This window comes from Cebus imitator, unplaced genomic scaffold, assembly GCF_001604975.1.
Source record: "Cebus imitator isolate Cc_AM_T3 unplaced genomic scaffold, Cebus_imitator-1.0 Scaffold189, whole genome shotgun sequence".
NCBI lineage: Eukaryota > Metazoa > Chordata > Mammalia > Primates > Cebidae > Cebus > Cebus imitator.
This window is the reverse complement of record NW_016107504.1, coordinates 2,332,121-2,356,027: the sequence shown is the minus strand read 5'-3', so window position 1 is coordinate 2,356,027 and position 23,907 is coordinate 2,332,121. Positions and strand designations below refer to the sequence as shown.

At 36.9% G+C, this 23,907-nt stretch overlaps 1 protein-coding gene across 4 annotated transcripts in view; it reads right to left on the bottom strand.

The window, feature by feature from the left end:
• The window catches only part of COL4A5 (collagen type IV alpha 5 chain), a 258,298-nt gene that overhangs the window by 5,427 nt on the left and 228,964 nt on the right, over window positions 1-23,907 (bottom strand). For 3 of the 4 annotated variants that reach the window (XM_037744956.1, XM_017546470.1, XM_017546471.1), the window contains 7 exons: window positions 17,615-17,623; window positions 14,756-14,889; window positions 11,641-11,713; window positions 11,436-11,507; window positions 10,520-10,648; window positions 6,251-6,349; window positions 4,668-4,880 (listed from right to left, as the gene is read on the bottom strand). In XM_037744956.1, the coding sequence (XP_037600884.1) occupies window positions 4,668-4,880; window positions 6,251-6,349; window positions 10,520-10,648; window positions 11,436-11,507; window positions 11,641-11,713; window positions 14,756-14,889; window positions 17,615-17,623 (729 nt within the window). The remainder of the gene's footprint in view (window positions 1-4,667; window positions 4,881-6,250; window positions 6,350-10,519; window positions 10,649-11,435; window positions 11,508-11,640; window positions 11,714-14,755; window positions 14,890-17,614; window positions 17,624-23,907) is intronic. The other variant, XM_017546472.2, reaches the window with a different exon arrangement.

The window sequence follows — 23,907 nt, the reverse complement described above, 5'->3', positions numbered from 1 at the left end:
AACAAACTGAAAAAAAAAAAAAAAGAAACTAATCTTTGAAATTCAGAGCTAGTAGGGACAAGAGAGGTTATCTTTACTTGTAATCAAGCCTTTCTTTTCTCATTTACTCACAAAAGAATGGTGAAAAATGCACACTCTTACACTTTTGAAAGTGACATCTAAATTTTTGATATCTAAATTTTCATCATACGTTTAAATTGACACTGTGCCAGTATTAAGATATTAGCTATTGTTTCTCAGCTTCAAACCCACCATTCTGTATTCCACTTTGTAATAGTAGGGACAGGAAACTTGCAAACCACATTTCTACCTTGCCAGCTTTCATTTATGGTGTTTTGTAAGTATTGATATTTAAGAATAAACTTTATATCACTCTTTTAAATGCATCCAATATAATGATTTGAAACTTAACATTAATCATTGTAGACAATATAGGAACTTGTTGTTAACAGTTGGAAAACATACATTGTTCCTTCTACATTTAAACATTGTATTACCATTACACTTTTCTCACAGTTTTATCGTAATGTAACATGTTTTTATTTTTGAAAGTTTTTACTGATCATGCTATCATATTTCTCAAAAATTAAAACTGAATATACCTTTTAAAAACTTTTTGTGACTATAAGATTTTACATGTTAAATGTTATATTTTGACCTGTAATTGCTATTATTATAATTCACAACTGATCAAAATATATGTATTATAAATTTTTATATAATTATTACAAAAAACTTGTATTAGAAATGTATTTCTTAGGAAGATGGATTAAAAGTGAATTGTAGAGCTTGAGTTAATGGAGACTTTAACAAAACCATTAATTTATTAATTTTTTTTTCATGTTCCCCAACATGATAGGGAACATGAAGATTTTTTTATATGTATATAAAGCATAGTGATCAAGTCAGAATACTTAGGGTTTCCATGTACAGTACATTTTTTTAGTATAGTAATTCTCCTCTGCTATCAAATATGGAACTAATTCCTTCTATCTTACTGTATGTTTGTATCTCTTACCCCAATTCTCTTCCTCCTCCCCCTTCCCCAAACTTACCCTTCCCAGTCTCTGCTATCTGTCGTTCCACTCTGTGCCTTTACGTGTTCAAATTTTTAGCTCCCACATATAAGTGAGAACATGCGATGCTTGTCTTTTTGTGCCTGACTTATTTCACTTAGGATAATGACTTCCAGTTCCAACCATGACATTATTTCATTCTTTTATATAGCTGAATAATATTCCATTGTGTATATATACCACATTTTCTTTATCCATTCATCCTTTGTTGGATACTTAGGTTGATTCCGTATCTTTGTTATTGTAAATAGTGCTACACTAAACATGTGAGTGCAATGATCCCTTTGATATATTAATTTCTTTTCCTTTGGGTAAATATCCAGTAATGGGATTGCTGGATCTAATGGTAATTGTATCTTTAGCAGAACTGTTATTTTGAATTGTGCCTTTGAATTTGTCTGTCAGAAGTTTTCATACTTCAAGGCAATGTGCCAGAGTATGACTCTCACAATGTGGGGAATGCATGACAGTGAAAGGAGATACAGGAAAAGAGATTGCTCAAAGCACATCTGCTAAAGTCAGATTGACTTTAGGAGAAGGTATATATAGAAATAAAGGTGTTGAAAATTGATTTTTAACAAACTATGCCTCTGTGCTTCTTGAAAACCCTTCATGTATTCAAAGAGATATAGTTATCTCAGACTGAAGATCACTAATAAAAGACCAATAGATCTTAAACATGTATTATCAGAATTATTTGGAATTTTTATACAATAAATTTGGCATAGGACTAGGAGTCTTCAAAAAATTCCCTAGGTTGAAAATCACTGATTTAGTCTAATATATCCATTGTAAAAACTGGTTCAAAAAAACTGACTGACTCACAGTCATGTAAGAGTGACTGGATAGGGAAAATGTGGCACATATACACCATGGAATATTATGCAGCCATCAAAAACCATGAGTTTGTGTCCTTTGTAGGGACATGGATGAACCTGGAAACCATCATTCTCAGCAAACTGACAGAAGAGCAGAAGATCAAACACCGCATGTTCTCACTCATAGGCGGGTGTTGAACAATGAGAACACATGGACACAGGGAGGGGAGCACTACACACTGGGCTCAGGAAGTTGGGGGGAAAAGGGGGAGGGAGGGTGGGGGCTGGGAAGCTGGGGAGAGATAGCAAGGGGAGAGATGCCAGATGTAGGTGATGGGGAGGAAGGCAGCAAATCACACTGCCACGTGTGTACCTATGCAAAAATATTGCATGTTCTTCACATGTTCCCCAAAACCTAAAATGCAATAAAATAAATGGGGGAAAAAAAAAAGAGTGAACATGGGAAAATTTAAAAAGGAATGGATTTAGAATTGGCATGTGTTGGATTCAAGTCTTATCTCCATCATTTTCTAACTGTGTAAGGTTTTACTTAGTCATTTAACCTATTAGTCAGTCTCTTTGTGTATAAAATATAAAAGCAGAATATTTGTATATATTTTTATTAATCATAGTTGTGTAAATTAAATTAGACAATGGATATGAAGTGCCTTGTACATTATAAGGTCGTTTAAAAAGAAAACTAAGCGACTGCCTTATTTGAGACAGAGCTGAAAATACTCCTAGTATCATAAGGAAAAGAAAAGAAAGGTAAATAAAAGGAAGGCTCATAATGATGAAATCAGGAGTGTCTGGTTGAACCTGTGGCTGCACACAATGATGCAGAATTCTGGGTTATAGTTTCCAAATGTTTGAAGAGAGAGTGATCCCCTATACTCCCAAAGCCTTCTATACCTTACAATCATAAGACTTTAATAGACTAATGGTTCTCAGTATGTTTTTTTTTTTCTCCCAGACAGAAAAGCTTTAGTATTTAATCCATCTTCTCTGTCCTCTTTTTTATGTACTATAATCTTTCCACTAATTCAACACAGACTGCATTTATTCATTCCATCAGGAGGTAATTGTTATTTTTAACATCAAAATTATAGCTGCCTCTATCTTTGCTTAGTCATCAAGATACCTCCAATGTGATCCTTGTGTGAGCCCCAGCAGACTCTCTGCAATCCAGGACCATTCCTAGGATCTTGGGCTCTGTTATGGCCTTCCTGTGTCTGAGGCCTAAACTGTACCAGAGTCAGGGCCAGTTTATAGCCTCCAAATCTGACTGTTCTTATTTGAGCAAATACATGGATTCTGAAAAGTTACAATAATTACATGCTGATAGCAGATTTTATCTTCTCTTTGCATTACATTTTTTAATTTCATAGTGCTCAAAACTTCTAATGGTTCCCATTGACCTGGTAGGTTAGGGATTTGAAGTTTAAAGTTCGATTATAAGTTAGACTCTGACAGTGCAGAGAGAATGAACAAAAAAGAATTTCATGGGAGAAAGACTAGGGAAAAATCAACCCGAAGATATTAAATTATTTTAATTATTTAAATATTTATTATTCAATTAAATTAAGGAAAGATAATTACTAATTTAATGAAGATTTCTCAATTTTAAAATTTAAAAACATATAATAAAGCAAAAAAGAGAAAGAAAGGTAGCAGACGAAAGTTGAAAAGAAGAAAAAGGAAATACAAGTGGAAGAAAAAAAGAATATGGGGAAGAAAGCTATTGGGTGAACCCTTACATTATTTGGTTTCATAAAATGACCTATGACCACTGACTTACATGTAAATGAATATCTTTACTCTGGCGGGCCAGAACTGGCTGGCAGGTATGGCCATATGCCTTGGAAAAACAGGGAGTAAAGCTGACCTCCGGGGTCTCTGCTGCTGCAGAACTGTTTCCACAGAATGAAAGCCCCAGCCAATGAGACCTCAGGAAGCCTCTCATCATAGCAATCCCAGAAACTGGGAGCCCAGACTATCTTTTAAAATGTCTTTATAGAGGCAAAGGGGATAGTCAGTCTTAAAATAAACAGCCCCAGGTAAGACAATGAGACTTCAACATCCAAAGTAAAAATTCCAGGAAAACAATTCACGGGGATGGAAGAGTCCTTGAGAGTGATTCAGTCCAGCCTCATCCTATCAACCTAGCTGCTCACCTCAGTATAGGGAAGATACATGGGAAGACTTTAAATGAACTGGATTTTGTACAGAAATGTCATACTTTATACAGCTTTAAGTGACTCTGGTAATACTTTATAAAGCTAAGGCACTTATTTTAAGAACTATAAATTAGCATAATTAAGCAATGACCTTATTTTCTTTGATCTAAGAGCCAAGGTTCTCTTCAGAACTTATCTTTCAACTTGATGAAGACCAGTTTCAAAGAAGAGGTAACTATCTCCGATGAATTATAAACACTGCACACTTAAGCAGCTGCTATACTGCAGAGAGCCCAGGAAAACTGTTTCCTTAATAACTAATCTAATAAAAGTAAATGTGGCCCTTTTGAAATGATTTGCTTTAGGCCAAGAATTGTATCTCACAAGGGCCAATTAATGCTTTTAATTAAAGGTTAAATATTATTTATTTAAAAATCAAAGTGAATATATTCAGTTGCCTTTGACATGGTTTTCAGTTTGGAAAAACCCCAAAAGAACAGATAGAGGCACTTTGGCCAAGGCTACTCTAGAACCCAACAGTATTTTTGAAACAAAAACAAAATGCACAGTAATAAATTTAATATTAATTATCTCACCCAAGTCTTGACCGTGGGCTCTTTTATTTCCTTGTACATACAGGAGAGAAAAGCCTTCATAGACCTGAAGTGTTCCCTGCGGGCACTGTGGTGCATCTGTTGTCTGGCTGTGGCGTGTAATAAGAAATCCATGCGCAATAGAGGAGGTTCCAGGGGGACCTGGGGGACCTTGCAATCCATCTGGCCCGGGGGGACCATCCAAACCACGAGTACCTATTTCCATGAAATCATCAGTATACAAGATTAAGTAAGCTGTGATCTAATCTTATGATTATTGATAAAACATTATGACCTCATTTGACTAGTTAATTTATTTGATATTTATAGAGTATCTATAAAGGCATTGTCAGATATCATGGACTAGGAGACAAATAAAATATGCTTATTTGGAGAGCCTGTATGTTATTTAGTCTCTTGTTATACTAAAAGAATCTGAACCTCATGACCAAATTTCAGCCTGCTGTTTTGTTCATCGAGAAAGGAAGGGTGTGGTTGCCATCAATCTGCCAGCTTCAGTGCTGAAAAACATTTTCCTTTGAATCTGTCTGGGGAAATTATTCTCAGGCATGCCGTTTTGTGTAGAGAATAGGCAAAACATTCTAAAGAAATATTTTCAGAATGCCTATTTTTAATCTACCACTGGCTTCCCTTCCTAATTTAACCTCTTAGTTTGAGTTCATTTAAGAATTCTCTGTATATGCAGGTCTTTGGCCAGTGTGTGTATAAATTTTCATTTTTGGGAAACTTCATAGAAACACCTGTGATGAAGATGACACTAACTTGTTATTTACCTAGAAATATATCATTAATGGAATAGCAGGGCATTGACTCTAGGAAGGCTATAGGTGTCACCACTCTGCCATGTTGCCACTGATATTTAAAATACAAACTCTTCATGTTTATTTAATTTAGAGTCATATTTATATAATCTAGCGTTGTTAACATAAATTAATGATCTATATAATGTATCATACTCTACTTCTATTTTAGAAATCTTAACATTAGTATATATTTTTATTTTAAGTTGACTCAAATTATTTTTGGAAGTAAGTTGAGTACAGATTCAAAACTGAATGATACCAGACTCAGTATTATCAGGGGCACCTATTAATGCTTCTAATATCAATTTATTTATCATCTCAGTATGAGATGTCACCATGACTCTTGAAGGTTAAACTTTTCCTTTATATTTGCTGCTCTTTATGAAAGAAATTACAGCCTACTGTGATATTTCCAAATGTAGAAATATTCACAATAGTTTCAAGATGGTCAAGGGATTTAAATCAATATACTGAAAATATCCTGAACAACTAAGTACAGTGAGTGCCTGGAAAATTCCCATCGTGAGAAACAACTGAGCTTTCCACCATTCTAAACACAAATAAAAGCAACCTTGTGTGCTTCTCCATTAGTGACAAATCTCCTAATTACGTGCTTTCCTATTTTCCCCAGCTCCACGTTCACCAGTCAGCTATGCTAACATCAAGAGAAGATCTCACAGCTCTAAGTGGAGGCCCTATGTCCAGAGGTCTCTCAGATGCAAAGACTTTCCTTCCACCAACAGCAGGTATTATTTGTCTCACCTGGCTGTCCTGGAAGACCTGGGTCTCCTTTGCGCCCTCCTGCACCATCAAAGCCAGGGAGTCCATTACGTCCAGGATCTCCTGGAGGACCAATTGGACCTACAGGAAAAGAAATGAGGTATTCAAATATTGGTAAAATAATTTCACATCTGGACAGATCTAGGAGACATAAGATTCTCAAGGCACTAAATTCACAATCTGGTTTTGTCTTAAATCCAGATAAATGAAGAGATAACTCAAGTCTAGGACAAAAGAAGAAAACAAGGATTTAGCTTTAGTTTTAAATATTCCATTTGCTTCTGAAATGCTCTTACTGGAGTTGTGTTCTCTTTCTCTTCAGAATCAGACAGGCATCCCTGTCTCAATTTTTCTTTTCTATCCCACCATAAGTTACTGTCAGGTATACTTAGTTTTTGATAAGACAGTCACTAGATCACTTAATAAGGGTGAAAGACTGAAGAAGTTAGTTCTAGCTTTCTTGTATAATGATTAATGAAAGTTGCCTATAAGCACAGAGTCAAATGGCCAGCTAGACAGCAATTAGTTTAAAAGACAAGGGGCTTCACAGTGGGAAACTGATTGTCCACCAAATCAGCCTTCAATCTTTCTGCTGCATGAGGTACAGAAAGCACCGGCTCTTAAATGCATTTTCATTTTATTATAATTTTTTAACATTAACCTAGTTGTTCAAACTGGAAGCGCCAGAGGGGCTAACAGTAACCTGACATGGCCTAAAAGAAATTCAACCATGAGAAATTAACACTATCAAGAGAAAAGGAAATGAGACTTGTGGTAGTCTGATATTCTACTAAGAGCTTAGACTCCTATTGTCAGAGACAACCTCTGAAATGTAAAAGGAGAACTAGGGAAATGTTCTCAAATAAATAAGTCTTAAAAGAATGATCTACATAGGAGTGATGAAAGAGGGCATCCTTGTCTTATGCTGTTTTCAAATGAAATGCCTCCAGCTTTTGCCCATTCAGTATGATATTAGCTGTGGGTTTGTCATAAATAGTTCTTATTATTTTGAAATACATTCCATCAATACCAATTTATTGAGAATTTTTAGCATGAAGGGGTGTTAAGTTTTATTGAAGGCCTTTTCTGCATCTATTGAGATAATCATGTGATTTTGGTCATTGGTTCTATTTATGTGATGGATTATGGTTATTGCTTTATATATGTTGAACCAGCCTTGCATCCCAGGGATGAAGCCTACTTGATCGTGGTGGATAAGCTTTTAGATGTGCTGCTGGATTTCGTTTGCCAGTATTTTGTTGAGGATTGTTGCATCGATGTTCATCAGGAATATTGGCCAGAAATTTCCTTTTTTTGTTGTGTCTCTGCCAGGTTTTGGTATCAGGATGACGTATACCTCATAAAATGAGTTAGGGAAAAGTCCCTCTTTTTCTATTGTTTGGAAGACTTTCAGGAGGAATTGTACCAGCTCTTCTTTGTACCTCTGGTAGAATTTGGCTATGAATCTATCTGTTCCTGGGCTTTTTTTTGGTTGGTAGGCTATTAATTACTGCCTCAATTTCAGACCTTGTTATTGGTCTATTCAGGGATTCGACTTGTTCCTGGTTTAGTCTCGGGAGGGTGTATATGTCCAGGAATTTATCCATTTCTTCTAGATTTCCTAGTTTATATGTATAGAGGTGTTTATAGTATTCTTTGATGGTAGTTTGTATTTCTGTGGGATCAGTGGTGATGATATTCCCTTTATTATTTTTTATTGTGTCTATTTGATTCTTCTCTCTTTTCTTCCTTATTAATCTAGCTAGTGGTCTATCTATTTTTTTAGTCTTTTCAAAAAACCAGCTCCTGAATTCCTTAATTTTCTGAAGGGTTTTTCATGTCTCTATCTCCTTCAGTTCTGCTCTGATCTTAGTTATCTGTCTTCTGCTAGCTTTTGAATTTGTTTGCTCTTCCTTCTCTAGCTCTTTTAATTGTGATGTTAGCATGTCGATTTTAGATCTTTCCCACTTTCTTTTTTTTTTTTNGGCATTTAGAGCTGTAAATTTCTCTCTAAATGCTGCTTTAGCTGTGTCCCAGAGTTTTGGTACATTGTATCTTTGTTCTCACTGGTTTCAAAGAACTTATTTATTTCTGCCTTAATTTTGTTATTTACCAAGTAGTCATTCAGGAGCAGGTTGTTCACTTTCCATGTAGTTGTGTGGTTTTGAGTGTGATTCTTAATCCTGAGTTCACTCCTATTCAATATAGTGTTAGAAGTTCTGGCCAGGACAATCAGGTAAGAGAAAGTAACAAAGGGTATTCAAATAGGAAGAGAGGAAGTCATATTCTCTGTCTGCAGATGAGATGATTGTACATTTTAAAAACCCCATCGTCTCAGCCCAAAACTTCCTTAAGCTAATAAGCCACTTTAGCCAAGTCTCAATATACAAAATCAGTGTGCAAAAATCACAAGCATTCCCTTATACTAATAATAGGCAAATCATGAGTGAACTCCCATTCATTATTGCTACAAAGATAATGAAATATCTAGGAATACAACTTACAGGGGATGTAAAAGACCTCTTCAAGGAGAACTACAAACTGCTGCTCAAGGAAATAAGAGAGGACACAAATAAATGGAAAAGCATTCCATGCTCATGGATAGGAAGAATCAATACCATGAAAATGGCCATACTGTCCAAAGTAATTTATAGATTTCATGCTATCCCCATCAAGTTACCATTGACTTTCTTCACAGATTAAAAAATAAAACGACTTTAAATTTCATATGGAATCAAAAAAGAGCCCATATAGCCAAGACAATTCTAAGCAAAAAGAACAAAGCTGGAAGCATCACACTGCCTGACTTCAAACTATATGACAAGGCTACAGTAATCAAAACAGCATGATACTGGTACAAAAACATATATACAGATTAATGGAACAGAACAGAGGCCTCAGAAATAACACCACACATCTACAACCATCTGATCTTTGAAAAACCTGACAAAAACAAGCAATGGGGAAATGATTTCCTACTTAATAAATGGTGTTGGGAAAACTGGCTAGCCATAGGCAGAAAGCTGAAACTAGACCCCTACCTTACAACTTATACAAAAATTAACTCAAGATGGATTAAAGACTTAAATATAAGACCTAAACCCATAAAAAGCCTAGAAGAAAATCTAGTCAATACCATTCAGGATATAGGCATGGGCAAAGACTTTATGAGTAAAACACCAAAAGCAATGGCAACAAAAGCCAAAATTAACAAATGGGATCTAATTAAACTAGAGAGCTTTTGCAGAGCAAAAGAAACTATAGTCAGAGTGAACAGGTAACCTACAGAACAGGAGAAAATTTTTGCAATCTCTCCATCTGACAAAGGGCTAATATCCAGAATCTACAGAAAACTAAAAACAAATTTACAAGAAAAAAACAAACAACCTCATCAAAAAGTGGGTGAAGGATATGAACAAACACTTCTCAAAAGAAGACATTATATGGCCAGAAAATATATGAAAAAAAGATCATCATCACTGGTCATTAGAGAAATGCAAATCAAAACCATAATGAGATACCATCTCATGCCAATTAGAATGGTGATCATTAAAAAGTCAGGAAACAACAGATGCTGGAGAGGATGTGGAACAATAGGAACACTTTTACACTGTTGGTGGGAGTGTAAAATAGTCCAACCATTTTGGGAGATAGTGCAGGGATTCCTCAAGGATCTAGAACCAGAAATACTGTTTGACCTAGCAATCCATTACTGGGTATATACCCAAAGGATTATAAATCATTCTACCTTAAAGACCCATGCACATGTATGTTTATTGCAGTACTGTTCACAATAGGAAAGACTTGGAACCAACCCAAATGCCCATCAGTGATAGACTAGATAGAGAAAATGTGGCACATAATATACCATGTAATACTATGCAGCCATAAAAAAGGATGAGTTCATGTTTTTCACAGGGACATGGATGAAGCTGGAAACCATCATTCTCAGAAAACTAACACAGGAACAGAAAACCAAATACTGCAGGTTCTCATTCATAAGTGGGAACTGAACAATAAGAACACATGGACACAGGGAGGGGAACATCACACCCTGTGGCCTGTTGGGGGTGGGAGATTAGGGGAGGGTTACCATTAGGAGAAATAACTGATATAGATGATGGGTTGATGGGTGTAGCAAACCACCATGGCACGTGTATACCTATGTAACAAACCTGCACGTTCTGCACATGTATCCCAGAACTTAAAGTATAGAAAAAAAAAGAAAAAAATGATGATCTGCAATGGTACCTGGTAAACCTTGAGGTCCTGGGGGTCCTGGTAGACCTTTTAACCCAGGCTGGCCTGGGATTCCTGGAGGACCAGCATCTCCTTTGATTATAATACTCTGTCCTGAAGGACCAGGTAATCCAGGAGGACCTAAGAGGCAAAACATACAAATTTGAAGGGAAAGAGAAAGGTCACAAAAAAATGGAAGCCAAAGTGACCTAACTTCAGTACAAGAATTGGTGTGAGAGAAACCAGTTATTGAATTGCTGCCCTATCTAACAGAAATCTGTTTAGGAAAACAACCATTATCTCTCCCCAAAATTGGAAAATAATTTTCTTAGGGTCAGTGGAAAAATTAGGCACATCATTCCTATTTTCAAACCTTGAATATTACTCAGTTACTAGAACGTCTCATCCATTATAACACTCATGTCAGGGGAAGACAATTTTATTCCTTTACAGGTCCATTCTGATTCCACAATCATTTGCAGTTTTTGCTTGCTGTGCTTGTTAAGTGACTCAATGAACTAGTAGGGAAATTTAGCGGATTCCCTGTTTTTCAGTTTATAAGAAACTTCTATAGGCCTCTTAGCAAAAAGAACTATTTTAATATCACAAATATTTTAAAAAATTCATATGTGACTTCCTCTTATGATCTGTTCAATTGAATTTGGGCAAGTTACTATAGAAGCTAATCTCAAGGAAGCATTTTTGTTGATCCTGCATCTATCTTAACTTTGAAAGGTCTGCTATCAATATTATGTTAATATAATTGAAAATTCAAGAGATTAGTAAATAAAGTGAGAGTCTTGTTTATTTTCCCTCAGTTGTTGGGAACTTAGCCTCTGACAGTCTGGCTGAAAGACAGAATGAAAACTTCCAAATTATTTAAAGCATCTAAGTATCAGGTATAACTATCTTCAGGCTTAAGTCTTACCTGGAGGACCATCAAGACCCGGTTCTCCCTCAGGGCCAGCTGATCCAGGTACTCCACTGGGTCCTTTCATGCCTGCAAGGAAGGTACATACAGTTGCATGGCAAAGCAACAGGGCTACAACCTTCACCCAGTCAAATCAGAAAATGGCTATCTTGTCCCACAGGAGTTTAATATAAAGGGAAATCTCAAAAATCCCTTCAAATACCTGGGAATCCTGGAACACCAGGGAGACCAGGATCTCCTTTCATTCCATTGAGACCTGGCCGGCCAGGATTACCCTGAATAAATAAAATCATTAATATTACAAAAAAATATGCAGCAGGAGGAGGAAGTGAAGTGAGGGCATAAGAATTGCAAAGTGGCATATAACACTGTTTCTAGAGTCAAACTTCCAAGACTGTAATCCCAATTTTGCCTTTTATTAGCTAGTGTGAATTGAATTGATTATTTAACCTCTATGATTCATAGTCTTCTCACCTTGAATGTGGAGAACATAACAGTATCTACTTCACAGGGTTGTGGTGAGGATTAAATGAGACAGTTCATATTGTTAAAATATACCCCTGGCTGACAGACAAAATGAATATCTCATGGCTAGCTGAGGTGCGCAAAGTTAAAACACAACCAGCTGGCCATGGTTGGGTAAGGGAAGGGTCACATACCCTGTGTTCTTAGAAAGATGTTCTAAAAATGTCACAGATCTCTCTTTCTAGAATCAAATCAAACGAGTGTGATGGTAAACTGTGGCATGAACACACCCCCTGCCCACTGGCCATTTGCAGGAAACATTTGACAGGCTTCTGGCTTTGGTCTTGGAAACCACCTGATGAGAGCTCAAATATTTCAATCAATCAGAACAGAAGCCTGAACCTTCATTTGCATAAATGGACCTGATTGAGAACATGGGTGAGAACTTTCGCTGTTTAAGCCAAATCCTCCCTTTGATCTTCAGAGAGCACACTTTCACTTGTACTGAAAGCTGTGCCTTCCCAATCTGCAGATTGCTTTTATAGAAAATAAAGCTCTTCCTTTTTCTCCTGCAGATCTCATTGTCTTTTGCTAACAATATTAAGTCCTTAGAATACTAGTGTGTGATGTGTACTTAGTAAAAGGTAACTATTATTTTATTCTTTTTTCTTTCTTTCTTTTCTATAGAGACAGGGTCTCACACTATGTTGCCCAGGCTGGCCTCAAACTCCTAGGCTCAAGCAATCATCCCACCTCAGCCACCCAACTACAGGAAGAATATAGAATAGCAAGATCATGTAGGAAACTTTTGCTCTACTTCAGGTGAGGGACAATGAAGCTTATATTAGTAAGAATGAACCAGGAACACGCCTGAAGCATCTTATTATGGAATAATATTTAAAAAGTGTTAAAAAATAGTTGGAGGGAAGTACATATCAGAAAAACATCAAATCCAGCTTGAAGGGGCTTTCAAATCTGGAACAATGAAAGCATCAAAATAAGTAATGACATTTTAGAAATTGTAAATTAGCGGAAAACATGGGAAAAATGGGTGCACAATGATAATAAATACATACATAAACCAGAGAAAAGGGAAGGCTCTTGCTTACAGTAGGGCTGACTAGTTTATGTGGAGGTAGTGCCAGAGATTGAACAACATCTTTTTGCCACTATCCCAGTAGAGATTGATTGAAGCAAAATCATTAATAGATGTTAAATCTAAGAGAAAATTTTGATGAGGAGTGGTATATTTGCACTATCTTAATGTGCCTTTCTAAACCTTTGCTTATTAGTTGCAAGGAAAAAAAATAACGATACAATGGAGAAACTAAGCAACAACTTGACTGGATGATGAAAACTAAAGTCACAAATGAGGGGCAGATAGAATCATGGACCTCCTTATCTGTTAGCCTGAGGAGGACACAACATCACTCATGTAGTATTCCAGCTGGGGATGCATAACCTGAATCCAATTATGAATAAACATCAGAAAAAAAAGGAATATTCTATTTAAAAACGGGGGTGGGGTACAATTTTTTTTAATGTTGAGGTCATGAAGAAAAGAAAACAGACTTAGGAACTGTTCCAGATTAAAGAAGACTAAAGAGATATGACAATTAAATGCAAAACATGACTTGGTCTAGATCCTGTACTGGAGGAAGAAATACTAAGAAGATTATTAGGTCATTGGACCCAATTGGAATATGAAAGATAGAAATTAACATACATCTATGTTAAATTTTCTGAATTTGGTAAGTGTACTGTGGTTATATAACTTAAAAAACATTTTTAGAGACAGGGTCTTACTATGTCTTCCAGGCTTTTCTCAAATTCCTGGCCTCAAGCAACCCTCCTGCCCCAGCCTCTAAAGTTGCTGGGATTACAGGCTGCAGCCATGGTATTTGGTAAGAATTTTATAAAATAAAAACAATCCCATAGCTTTTATTGTCATCTAATAATAACAGATTAGAATATTTTCAATCTTAAGAAATATGCATTAAAATATTTCGTGGTAAAGGAGTATGACAGATGACACTTATTCTTAATTGTTTCTGGAAATATTCATATGTATAGGGAGTGAATAGAGAATGAGTAAACAGAAGTAACTTTTTAAGTCTACGTAACTGGTAGAATAGTGATGGCATGGGGAAAAAGATTAGATTTCCAAAAGCTTTAAAGACCACTACTTTAAATACATTTTTTCTGCTATAAAGCGGTCTTCAGAAATAAAAGACAGTCCAGATTGTGTTGGCTGCCAGATCCACCAGCAATCATCTTGAACAAATGGAGGTAGCTTTGAGAACCCATAAAGAGGAATGTGACTCTCTGGATCACTCAAACCAACACAGACAGCACGTGAGTGAATACGCTATTATTCTCTTATTATAGGTGAAGACAGAAACCCGTTGTCTGTTTTCATCATAGATACAAAGCAGAAGTATGCAGTGGAGCTAATATTTGACCCTAATTCTATCTAATTTCGAAGTTTAAAATATTCTTCTATTCACCATAATTACTTCCCTATGGGTGGATTAATCTATATGCAATGGTCTAATATACATGTCTCCTTTGCACAAATTTGCTTTCACTGAAATGAAGGCTACTCAAATCCAAATACTATGCATACCAAAGATTCCAGGTAAAGTATCTTTTCAGGAACTCTTTGACTATAATACAGCAAAGTCCCTTTAGGAGACTATAGGAAACTTGCCTGCTACTCTCTTTTTCATTCACCAGTGAGCCACACATAGAACCTTGGCTAGTGAATGTTAGTTAAAATGATGCAGCTTACAATTCACATTTTTAATACAAACATACTCTTCTCTCATCAAATATCTACTCCCATTTCCTACCTGAAGTCCTGGTGGTCCTTGATCTCCTTTCAAACCAGGCAAACCAGGTAGCCCAGGTTGGCCTGGGTTTCCCTTCTCTCCTTTAATACCTCCATTTCCAGGGAGACCGGGGGGACCTTCTGGACCTGGTAGACCTTGATAATGCACAACAAATGGCCACATTTCAGTATAGCATAAAAGTAGCAATAAAGTCAGGCTTTTAAAATATCAGTCATCTTTCTATTAGTTTGCAGAATAAAACCCAGACAACATTAAAATATATAGACCTTTGCTAATTCCCTTTCTAATATAAATTGCACCGGATTCATTTTGTTATTAATACTGATTTTCAGACTCTTTTAGTTTATATTTTATTATATATTAAATTCAATATAATAACACCTAAAAAAGACTCATGACATAACAATGTGTGTTTCTGTAATCCTTAACAAAGAGTTTGACTTAAAGTGAAATTAAACAGAAACTGTAGGGCACTTTCTCAAATTGGAGCATGCATCAGAATCAACTAGAGGGCTTGTTAAAACAGATTCCTGAGCCCACCCCCAGAGTTTTGGATTCAGTAAGACTGAGGAGACTGGTCTGAAGGCAGTGAGTTATCTCAACTGATTGTTCTGTTATAGATTGAATTCCTTTTTCAACTCTTTCCTTCCTTCTCATTACTGCACTTGACCAGTCTTAAGAATAAATAATTTAGAAAAAAGAGACTTAGGAGAGGCCCAATAATTTACATTCTAACAGTGCCTTGTGGAAGCTAAAGCTGCTAGTTCCAGGACCACGCTTTTAAGCATCACTGCTGTAGGGCAATCAGAGATTCAAGCCATTTGTCTCATTGTGATTAAAATCAAATTGCTTTATTTGTAGGTAGTTACATTTACTTGGCTTTCATTACTATGCAATGCAATAGTAATTTTAAAAAACTAATTTCATTTTAGCGATATGCTTGATACATAGGAATTTTTTAAAATATGGATTCAATAAAGCACTTTAAAATTTATTTTTAAATGTTTTCATATTCTTTACATTTTACATATTTTTCAAGAAAAATAAAGAATTCTGTATGTATCTTGTGAATAAACAAAATAATTTAAAACAGGATTTTTCTTAGCATTTTTACTTATGCTATATTTTTAACTTGTTTTTCTAAATCAAGATATCAGGTCCATTAAGCAACCAGGGAGATTTTATCATGGGCCAAGTCTTTTGTCACCAGGTGGCAAATAGGTACTACCTGCTTGTAGAGTGTTCAGTAGCTGAGGCTAAGACTAAGTAATCCCACCTTAAGAAAATAATTACAAAACTCTAAATAATGAACAGTCAATAGTTAGCATTTATACCTTCTCTCCTCTGGTAATTTCAGATTTTATTGATTTTGACAAAAAACAAAGATATGTAGGGATTATTTTTTAAGGAACTATAATAGGCACTTGTTATGAATATAGAATAGAGTTCATCCTTACATATGGACAAAGGGTTGTCTTTTAAATCTAAAATAAAATTCAGTTCCCTTTCCAATACTTTTAAGATTCAGAATCAATGGCAAAATAACTAACAAGGCAGAATGACACATGATTAAGAACACTGGACTCTGGAGCGAGAATGCTGGGTAACAAACCCAGCTCCATTAGTCATTAGCTGTTTGACTTCAGTAAGATTATTAATCTCCTTGGCTTCAATTTCTTCTTCCATAAAATGGAATTAAGAATACCACCTACTTTAGCAGGTTGTTACAAGGATTAAATGAGACACCATGTAAAAATTACTCAGCAGAGTGCCTGGTACATAGTATAAATGGTGGAAGGGTTTTATTATTATTATTTTCTTTATTAGTAAAACTGGAGGTAAGAACATATCTTAAAATATGAGCCTTTTTTTAATCTTTCAGATATTTTTATGTAATTGCATAATATAACATGACTCTATTTTGGCACATGAGAAAGAGAAAGTAGGTTTACAATAGTACAACAATTGTTTCATCCTTAAACAATGAAACTGATATATTTACCCTAGCCTGGCAACCAGACAACACAGAAATTCCCTTCTCAATCATAAAGAAAATGTTTAGTACATTGTGCATTAAAAAAAAACAAAAAACAGAACTTCAGTGTTCTAAGCAAACTTGTTAATTTAATCCATAATGTATGATTTGCACTAGAAATTAAGTAGCAAATCAATCAGCTAATTATGAAAAATAAATAAACTGTGAATCAACCTGATAACAATGATAAAGTAAAACGGGAAAAAAGAAACCTTGTATGACCCTATACTCCATTTGAAAAGTTATCAGAACACGGCATCATTTGACAAACCTAAGGCACTGCTCTTTTTGCAATTATAAAAAATTTAGAAAATTTGCATGTTAATTCAGACCTGCCGTTTAGAGTGCCTCGCATTTAAATTATGGGTTACTAATGACATAAAGAACATATAAGTTTTATTTTTAACAGTATTCAATAGTTTATCTCTTCCATTACTGAAAATAGCTATAAATACACAGATCAGGGCAGTCTGAGAAAACAAAATTTTGAGAAAATAAAATCAATATTCAGAGATAACAAATGGGTCATATGCTTGCCTAAATATTTTAATGCAGTATTGAAAGTAAAAATAAGTGTATTTCTGTTTAAAATTCAACATATCTTTATGTATTGATTACTTATTATAAACAATTGCAAACACAAATACCCTAACATCATTTGAAACTCAATTAAAATCAAGTCACATTACCTTCATCAAAATGTTAAAACCCCAGCTTGAGGATAACAGCACTCTTCAATGACTTCTGAATTATAGCAAAAAATTGCATTTCTCTTATCACACACAAAAAAAAAAAAAAAAGAATTGACCAGTGAAGAGTCTAACCTTGAAAACCTGGGAAGATCAGAGTTCACCAAAGCCCAAAGATCGATGTTAGCAGTATCAGACATCACACAGTACAAAATAAGATTATGAGTTAGAAGTGGTTCACATTATAGTACAAGTTAAAACAATAATGTTCTTTGCCAGCATTTCTTATATTTACAGCATAATCAGTATGCAAACAGAACCATATAGAAGTATGGAGAGCCAAACCTTTTCAAATAGAGCTAATTTTAAAGGATAAGCTATTGGCCTTCGTTAATCCAAAAAATAGAAAACTCTACTGAAGACATCATGTTAAAACTCTACTGAAGACATGCTACTGTGGCTTTACTAAGGTTAGCTTCTCAAAACATTAAAGTTGGCGAGATAGTACCATTTCACCAACAGCCTTCAAATTCCTTTAGCAAATGGGTCATTTTAGATTAATGCTGGAGTATATCTTGGCTTGTGTTATCTTTTAATAAAAACACTGGCTGCCAATTTCTTGATATGCTCAGACTGCTTCAAAAGATACAGTTAACTTTAAAGGCCTTATTGGCAATAAATACAAGGATCATAGGTGATTGAATAGAAAAATCAAAACATGAGTAAACAATGCCATTACCAACTGTACTTTTGTTTGTATTTGAAAAGCATTTTACATTCTGATTTTTTTCATAATTCATCAGGAGGCTTTCTTATTACTATTTATTCAATTATTATTATTATTATTTTTTTGAGACGCTCTGTGGCCCAGGCTGGAGTACAATGGTGCAACCTCAGCTCACTACAACCTCCGCCTTCTGGGTTCTAAAGATTCTCCTGCCTTGGCCTCCCAAGTAGCTGGGATTACAGGTGCCCACCACCACATCTGGCTAATTTTTTGTATTTTTAGTAGAGACAAAGTCTCACCATGTTGACCAGGCTGGTCTTGAACTCCTGACCTCAGGTGATCCACCTGCCTCAGCCTCCCAACGTGCTGGGATTACAGGTATGAGCCACCGTGCCCAGCCAATTATTGTTATTATACTACTTGCAATAAGTTACTTGAAGAGAAAAAGCCAATATATATTTGTACACCATTGAACACAAAAATAAAGATTCAACTTTTCCAAGATGTGAAGACTGTCAGTGAAGGGGTATTTGAAAATGTTTTGGCATGCAATATCCCACCCCAAACCACAGAAAATATCATATTTACTTTATTATTATTCAATGCACATACTAAGACAGGCTATTCACTATTAAAAGAAGGATCATTAAATAAAAAGATTAAAAGCCTACAAATAGAGCACCTCTTGGTTAGTGTTAATTGACTATAAACACAATTTTCTTTTCTTACAAGTCTTGCTATGATTTATAAGCACTGAATGTTAGCAGGGAGAATAAATTGTGCTAGAGCAATGAATCCTAGGACTTCGAAGGCCTAGGATTTATTTTTGACTCTGCTACTTAATAACTATATGACTTTGGGCAATTCAATCTTTCTGAGCATGTTTTCTTACCCGTATAATGGGAATAGTGTTATCTGCCCTAACCTCCCTCACAGGAATATTTTAAAGATCAAATTCAAGTTTTAAAATACTGGCCTAAAGTCTGCCATGTGCCAGGTGCTACAGGAAACACAAAGATGAGCAACACTCAAACTCTGCCCTTAAGAAGCTTAAAATAAAAAGTACATTATATGATGTAAATTGTGGCATGCCATATAAATAGGAAACATTATCATTATTTCCTAAAAAAACTTTCAAAGCATTTGATACAATGAAATTCAGAAAGCTAAATATTGGCTTCTGTACATTTAAATGATTTTTAAATCACAGACAGCAAACTAAGACAATACTTAGAGCAGAGTCTGGCCACAAAATTAGTTAAATAAATTAGAATTCCCACCTCAGATAATTAAGAGTTTAAGTAAAGGCACTTTATATGTGTGTTTGATATAGAGGGGCCAATAACAAGAACTCTCTGAAAAATATTTCATTGAAATATGACATTTCAGCCTGAGTAATTAGCAAGGAAAACTTTGGATTGTATCATAGCAAAACTTCTAAGACTCTAGTTTAAAAGGTAACATTTTAATGAGCTATATGCCAAGTCAATTTTTTTATATGAGACTCACAATCCATTATTTTTCAACCATATAACAAAGTTTAACTGAAAAAGAAAACAAAACAAAACCCTAAAATCTTGTCCATAAGTAGTAATTAAACTAAAGGTATACTGATGAATTGACTGGTATATTTTAAGTTTAGTTTCCACTTAAGGTTGTAGTCTTCAACTATTGCAAAGAAGAAAACATCACAGAGACCAAGTTCCAACAACTATGCAATTTAGAGCACATTTGGTAAATGAGAAATTGTTAAATTGGTTTTAAAGAAATTGTGGCTGCTTTAATTTTTCTTTTTTCAGTATATTATAGTAATTCAGAAGAAAGAAATTTCCTAGCTAACAGTAGAGTTTGGCAGTAATCAAAGCAGCAAAATTCTATGTAGGACATATAAGGTGGGACTCAAAACTACTTCAAAGTACCCCCTAGTCCTCGCTTTGTCTTAATGATAGTTAAATAGTATGCACTGTTCGATGACATCATTTAAGAAGAACACAAGAAGCAATCTGGTTGATGGAGGGGGTTGATGGAGCTTTTAAAGTAACAGAAAACAAGAGAGTGGATACAGGGAACAGTCTGCTCCCTGTAGAATAGACATCAAATTGATCACTGGGGAGCATTAAGTCAGAGTCCCAGCTATGCCAGTAACTAACAGCATTACCTTGAGCAAGTTTCTTAACCTCTTTGGGCCTCAATTTTTTTCATATGTGACAAAGACTCCTTGAACAAACTTTAGACAGGCTACTCTGAGCCTTCCTCTCAATTAGGCCTCATCTTTGGGCCTACTTTTTGGCCTTCCGAATCCAGTTACATCAATCCTGCTAAATCAGTTTAGAGAGAGTCCCTTCACCCTTGATATGTGATCAAGTTCCTCATCTCTCACTTTTGATGTCTAAATACTTGGCCTGTTTCTGGCAAAATCTTGTTGGGGCACTTGAGCAAGAACCTACCTCTCCCTACCCTTGATGTCTTCTCTTAGTAATTTTCCATTACTGACCCTCTCTGCTCCTTGGCTATAAATAATCACTTTTCTTTGTTGTATTTGAAGTTGAGCTCAGTCTCTCTCCTACTGCAATAGTTTCTACTCTATTGCAATAGTCTAGAATAAAATTTGTCTTGTGTTCTTCTTAAATGATGTCATCGAAAAGAGTAACAGTGCATACTATTTAACTATCATTAAGATAAAGTGAAGACTAGGGGGTACTTTAAAGTAATTTTGAGTCCCACCTTATATGACCTACATAGAATTTTGCTGTTGTCTTGTGGACAGATTTTATTCGGGACTATTACTCCTTAACATAGGTGAAACTTAGGTCCCTTCTAGATCTGACATTCTAGGGTTCTATCAAATAATGTGTTTGCAGTGCAGTAAGAAATTAGAGAATCAATTCAGATAGAAATAAATGGTTTCCTAAAAGCAATCTTGAAAAATTAGGTTTTTAATTTTATATGACCAAAAAATGTCCTGCCATTCTCAATAGCCAGACATCATGATGTATACTATTATCTCTTCTAATTCTTTCTTACAAATTTGAAAAGGACTATTTACCTTGAATAATAATAAATACATTCAAATATTTGTGGTTCTTTTTACTGGTAATTAGGTAAACATCTTTCACTATGAATCAGCAATTTTCCATTGAGTAGCTCTTGGTAATTGTTCTTTGGTTTGTACTGTTTACATGTGTATAATGAAAATAAGATTAAGAACTTTCTAATCTGTGCTGGCGTGCAGTGGCACAATCTTGGCTCACTATAACAGTTGCTTCCCAGGTTCAAGCAATTCTCCTTTCTCAGCCTTCTAAGTAGCTGGGACTACAGGTGCACGCCCACAAGACCAGCTAATTTTTGTGTTTTTATTTATTTAGTTTTTGAGACGGAGTCTTGCTCTGTTGCCCAGGCTGGAGGGCAGTGACGTGACCTCGGCTCACTGCAACCTCTGCCTCCTGGGTTCACGTGATTCTCCTGCCTCAGCCTCCTGAGTAGCTGGGATTACAGGTGTGTGCCACCATGCCAAGCTAATTTTTGTATTTTTTAGTAGAGATGGTGTTTCACCATGTTGGACAGGCTGGTCTTGAACTCCTGACCTTGTGATCTGCCAGCCTAGGCCTCCCAAAGTGCTAGGATTACAGGCGTGAGCCACCACGTCCGGCCTTTTGCATTTTTAGTAGACACAAGGTTTCACCTCATTGGTCAGGCTGGTCTCAAACTCCTGACCTCGGGTGATCCACCCACCTCAGCTTCCTAAAGTGTCGGGATTACAGCTGTGAGCCACCACCTCCAGCCCTATTAGTCCATTTTTAATAGCAGTAGAATTTGGAACTTTGTGACAACCCAAAATGTTAAGATAGGATAGTCTGAAAACCTGCAAAAGATATGGCAAGTCAAGAATTACGTATTTTCAGGATCTGATAAAACATCCACACACACACATCCACACACACACATCCACACACACACACACACACATACACATGTTTTTTTTTTTGTTTTTGAGAGGGAGTCTCACTCTCACCCAGGCTGGAGTGCAGTGGTATGATCTTGGCTCACTGCAACCTCTGCCGTCCAGGTTCAAGTGATTCTCCTGCCTCAGCCTCCTGAGTACCAGGGATTGCAGGCACCTGTCACATCACCCAGCTAATTTTTGTATTTTTAGTAGAGATGGGGTTTCACCATCTTGGCCAGGCTGGTCTTGAACTCCTAACCTCATGATCCACCCACTTCAGCCTCCCAAAGTGCTGGGATTACAGGCATGAGCCACTGCGCCCAGCCAATGCATATTATTGCTTAAAAGAAAGAATGTTCGAAAAAAGTGTGCAAACAGAGAGAGGATCCAAGATGGCCGTTTAGGAACAGCTCAGGATGGCAGCTCCCAGTGAAAGCGCAAAGGGTGAGTGGACGCCGTATTTTTATTGCCCACAGACTAGGAAATTCCCAGGCAGAGGAGCTCCACAGGTCACCAGCGCGGCTGTTTCGGCCAGCGCGGCTGTGCCGGCCAGCGCCGCTACTTTGCCCCATGCGGTTGCTTTGTCAGCGCCCCTAGCAGCGGTTCTCTGTACAAAATACACCGGTCCATGTGCCCTTTGGGCTGGCGATTGGAGCCATGGGAAATCGCCAATTCGTCTGTTTAAAAAGGGGACTGAGCAGGGAACCAGGACAGTAGATTCCAGGGCAAAAAATAAAAACAAAAAAAAAAAAGTGCCACAAACCTCAGTGCCGCTGTTTAAGCCAGTGCAGTGAGTAGCCGCAGGGGAAAACAAACAGACCCCGGCGCCTCTTCAACAGGCGACTGGAACACCAACTTAAAAAAGGCTCTGAGGCAGGGAGCCAGGCGATCAGGCTCGGCTGGTCCCATCCCCACAAAAGAACAGTAATCAGAAGCTCTGGATTGAGAGTTTCACAGCAAGCGCAGCTGAACCTGGGATGGTCTAGCTGTGTGGGGGAGAGGCGTCCGCCATTACCGAGGCAGCCCACCATGATGGAGGTAGTCGGCCAATGTTGAGGCAGCCCGCCGTTGCCAAGGCAACCCACCATTACTGAGGCAGCCCGCCGTTGCCAAGGCAACCCGCCATTGCTGAGGCAGCCCGCCGTTGCCAAGGCAACCCGCCACAGCAGAGAGACTCCGCCTCAACAGAGGTGGGCCACCATGGCCAAAGCAGTTCTAACTACACCAATATAAACAGGAATGCAAGGAAGTTCACTCGGCAGCTGGGCGGAGCCCACAGCAGCTCAGCAAAGCCTCTACAGGCCGACAGTGACTAGGCTGCCTTCTTGCTGGGCAGGGCAGGTCTGAAGGAAAAAAAAACAAGGGAGCAGCATAATGGAAACTCATAAATAAAGCCCTAAATCCCTGGGACACAGCACCTGGGAACAAAAAGCAGTTTATGAGTTCTGCTGCAGCAGAGCTAAACGTACCTGCTCAGCAGCTCTGAATGAACAACAGAGCTCACAGCTCACCATTTGAGCTCCTATAAAGAAGAGACCGTCTCCTCAAGCAGCTTCCTGACCCCTATATATCCAGAGACACCTCAAAAAGGAGAGATCAGATTAACACTAGGCAGGTATCCTTCTGGGACAAAGAGAGCAGCAGAAGAAAACTGGTAACAACCCTTACTGTTCAGCAGCTGCTGCAGGTGAACCCCAGCAAGCAGGGCCTGGAGTGAACCTCAGCAGACCTACAGCAGAGGGGCCAGACTGTCAGAAG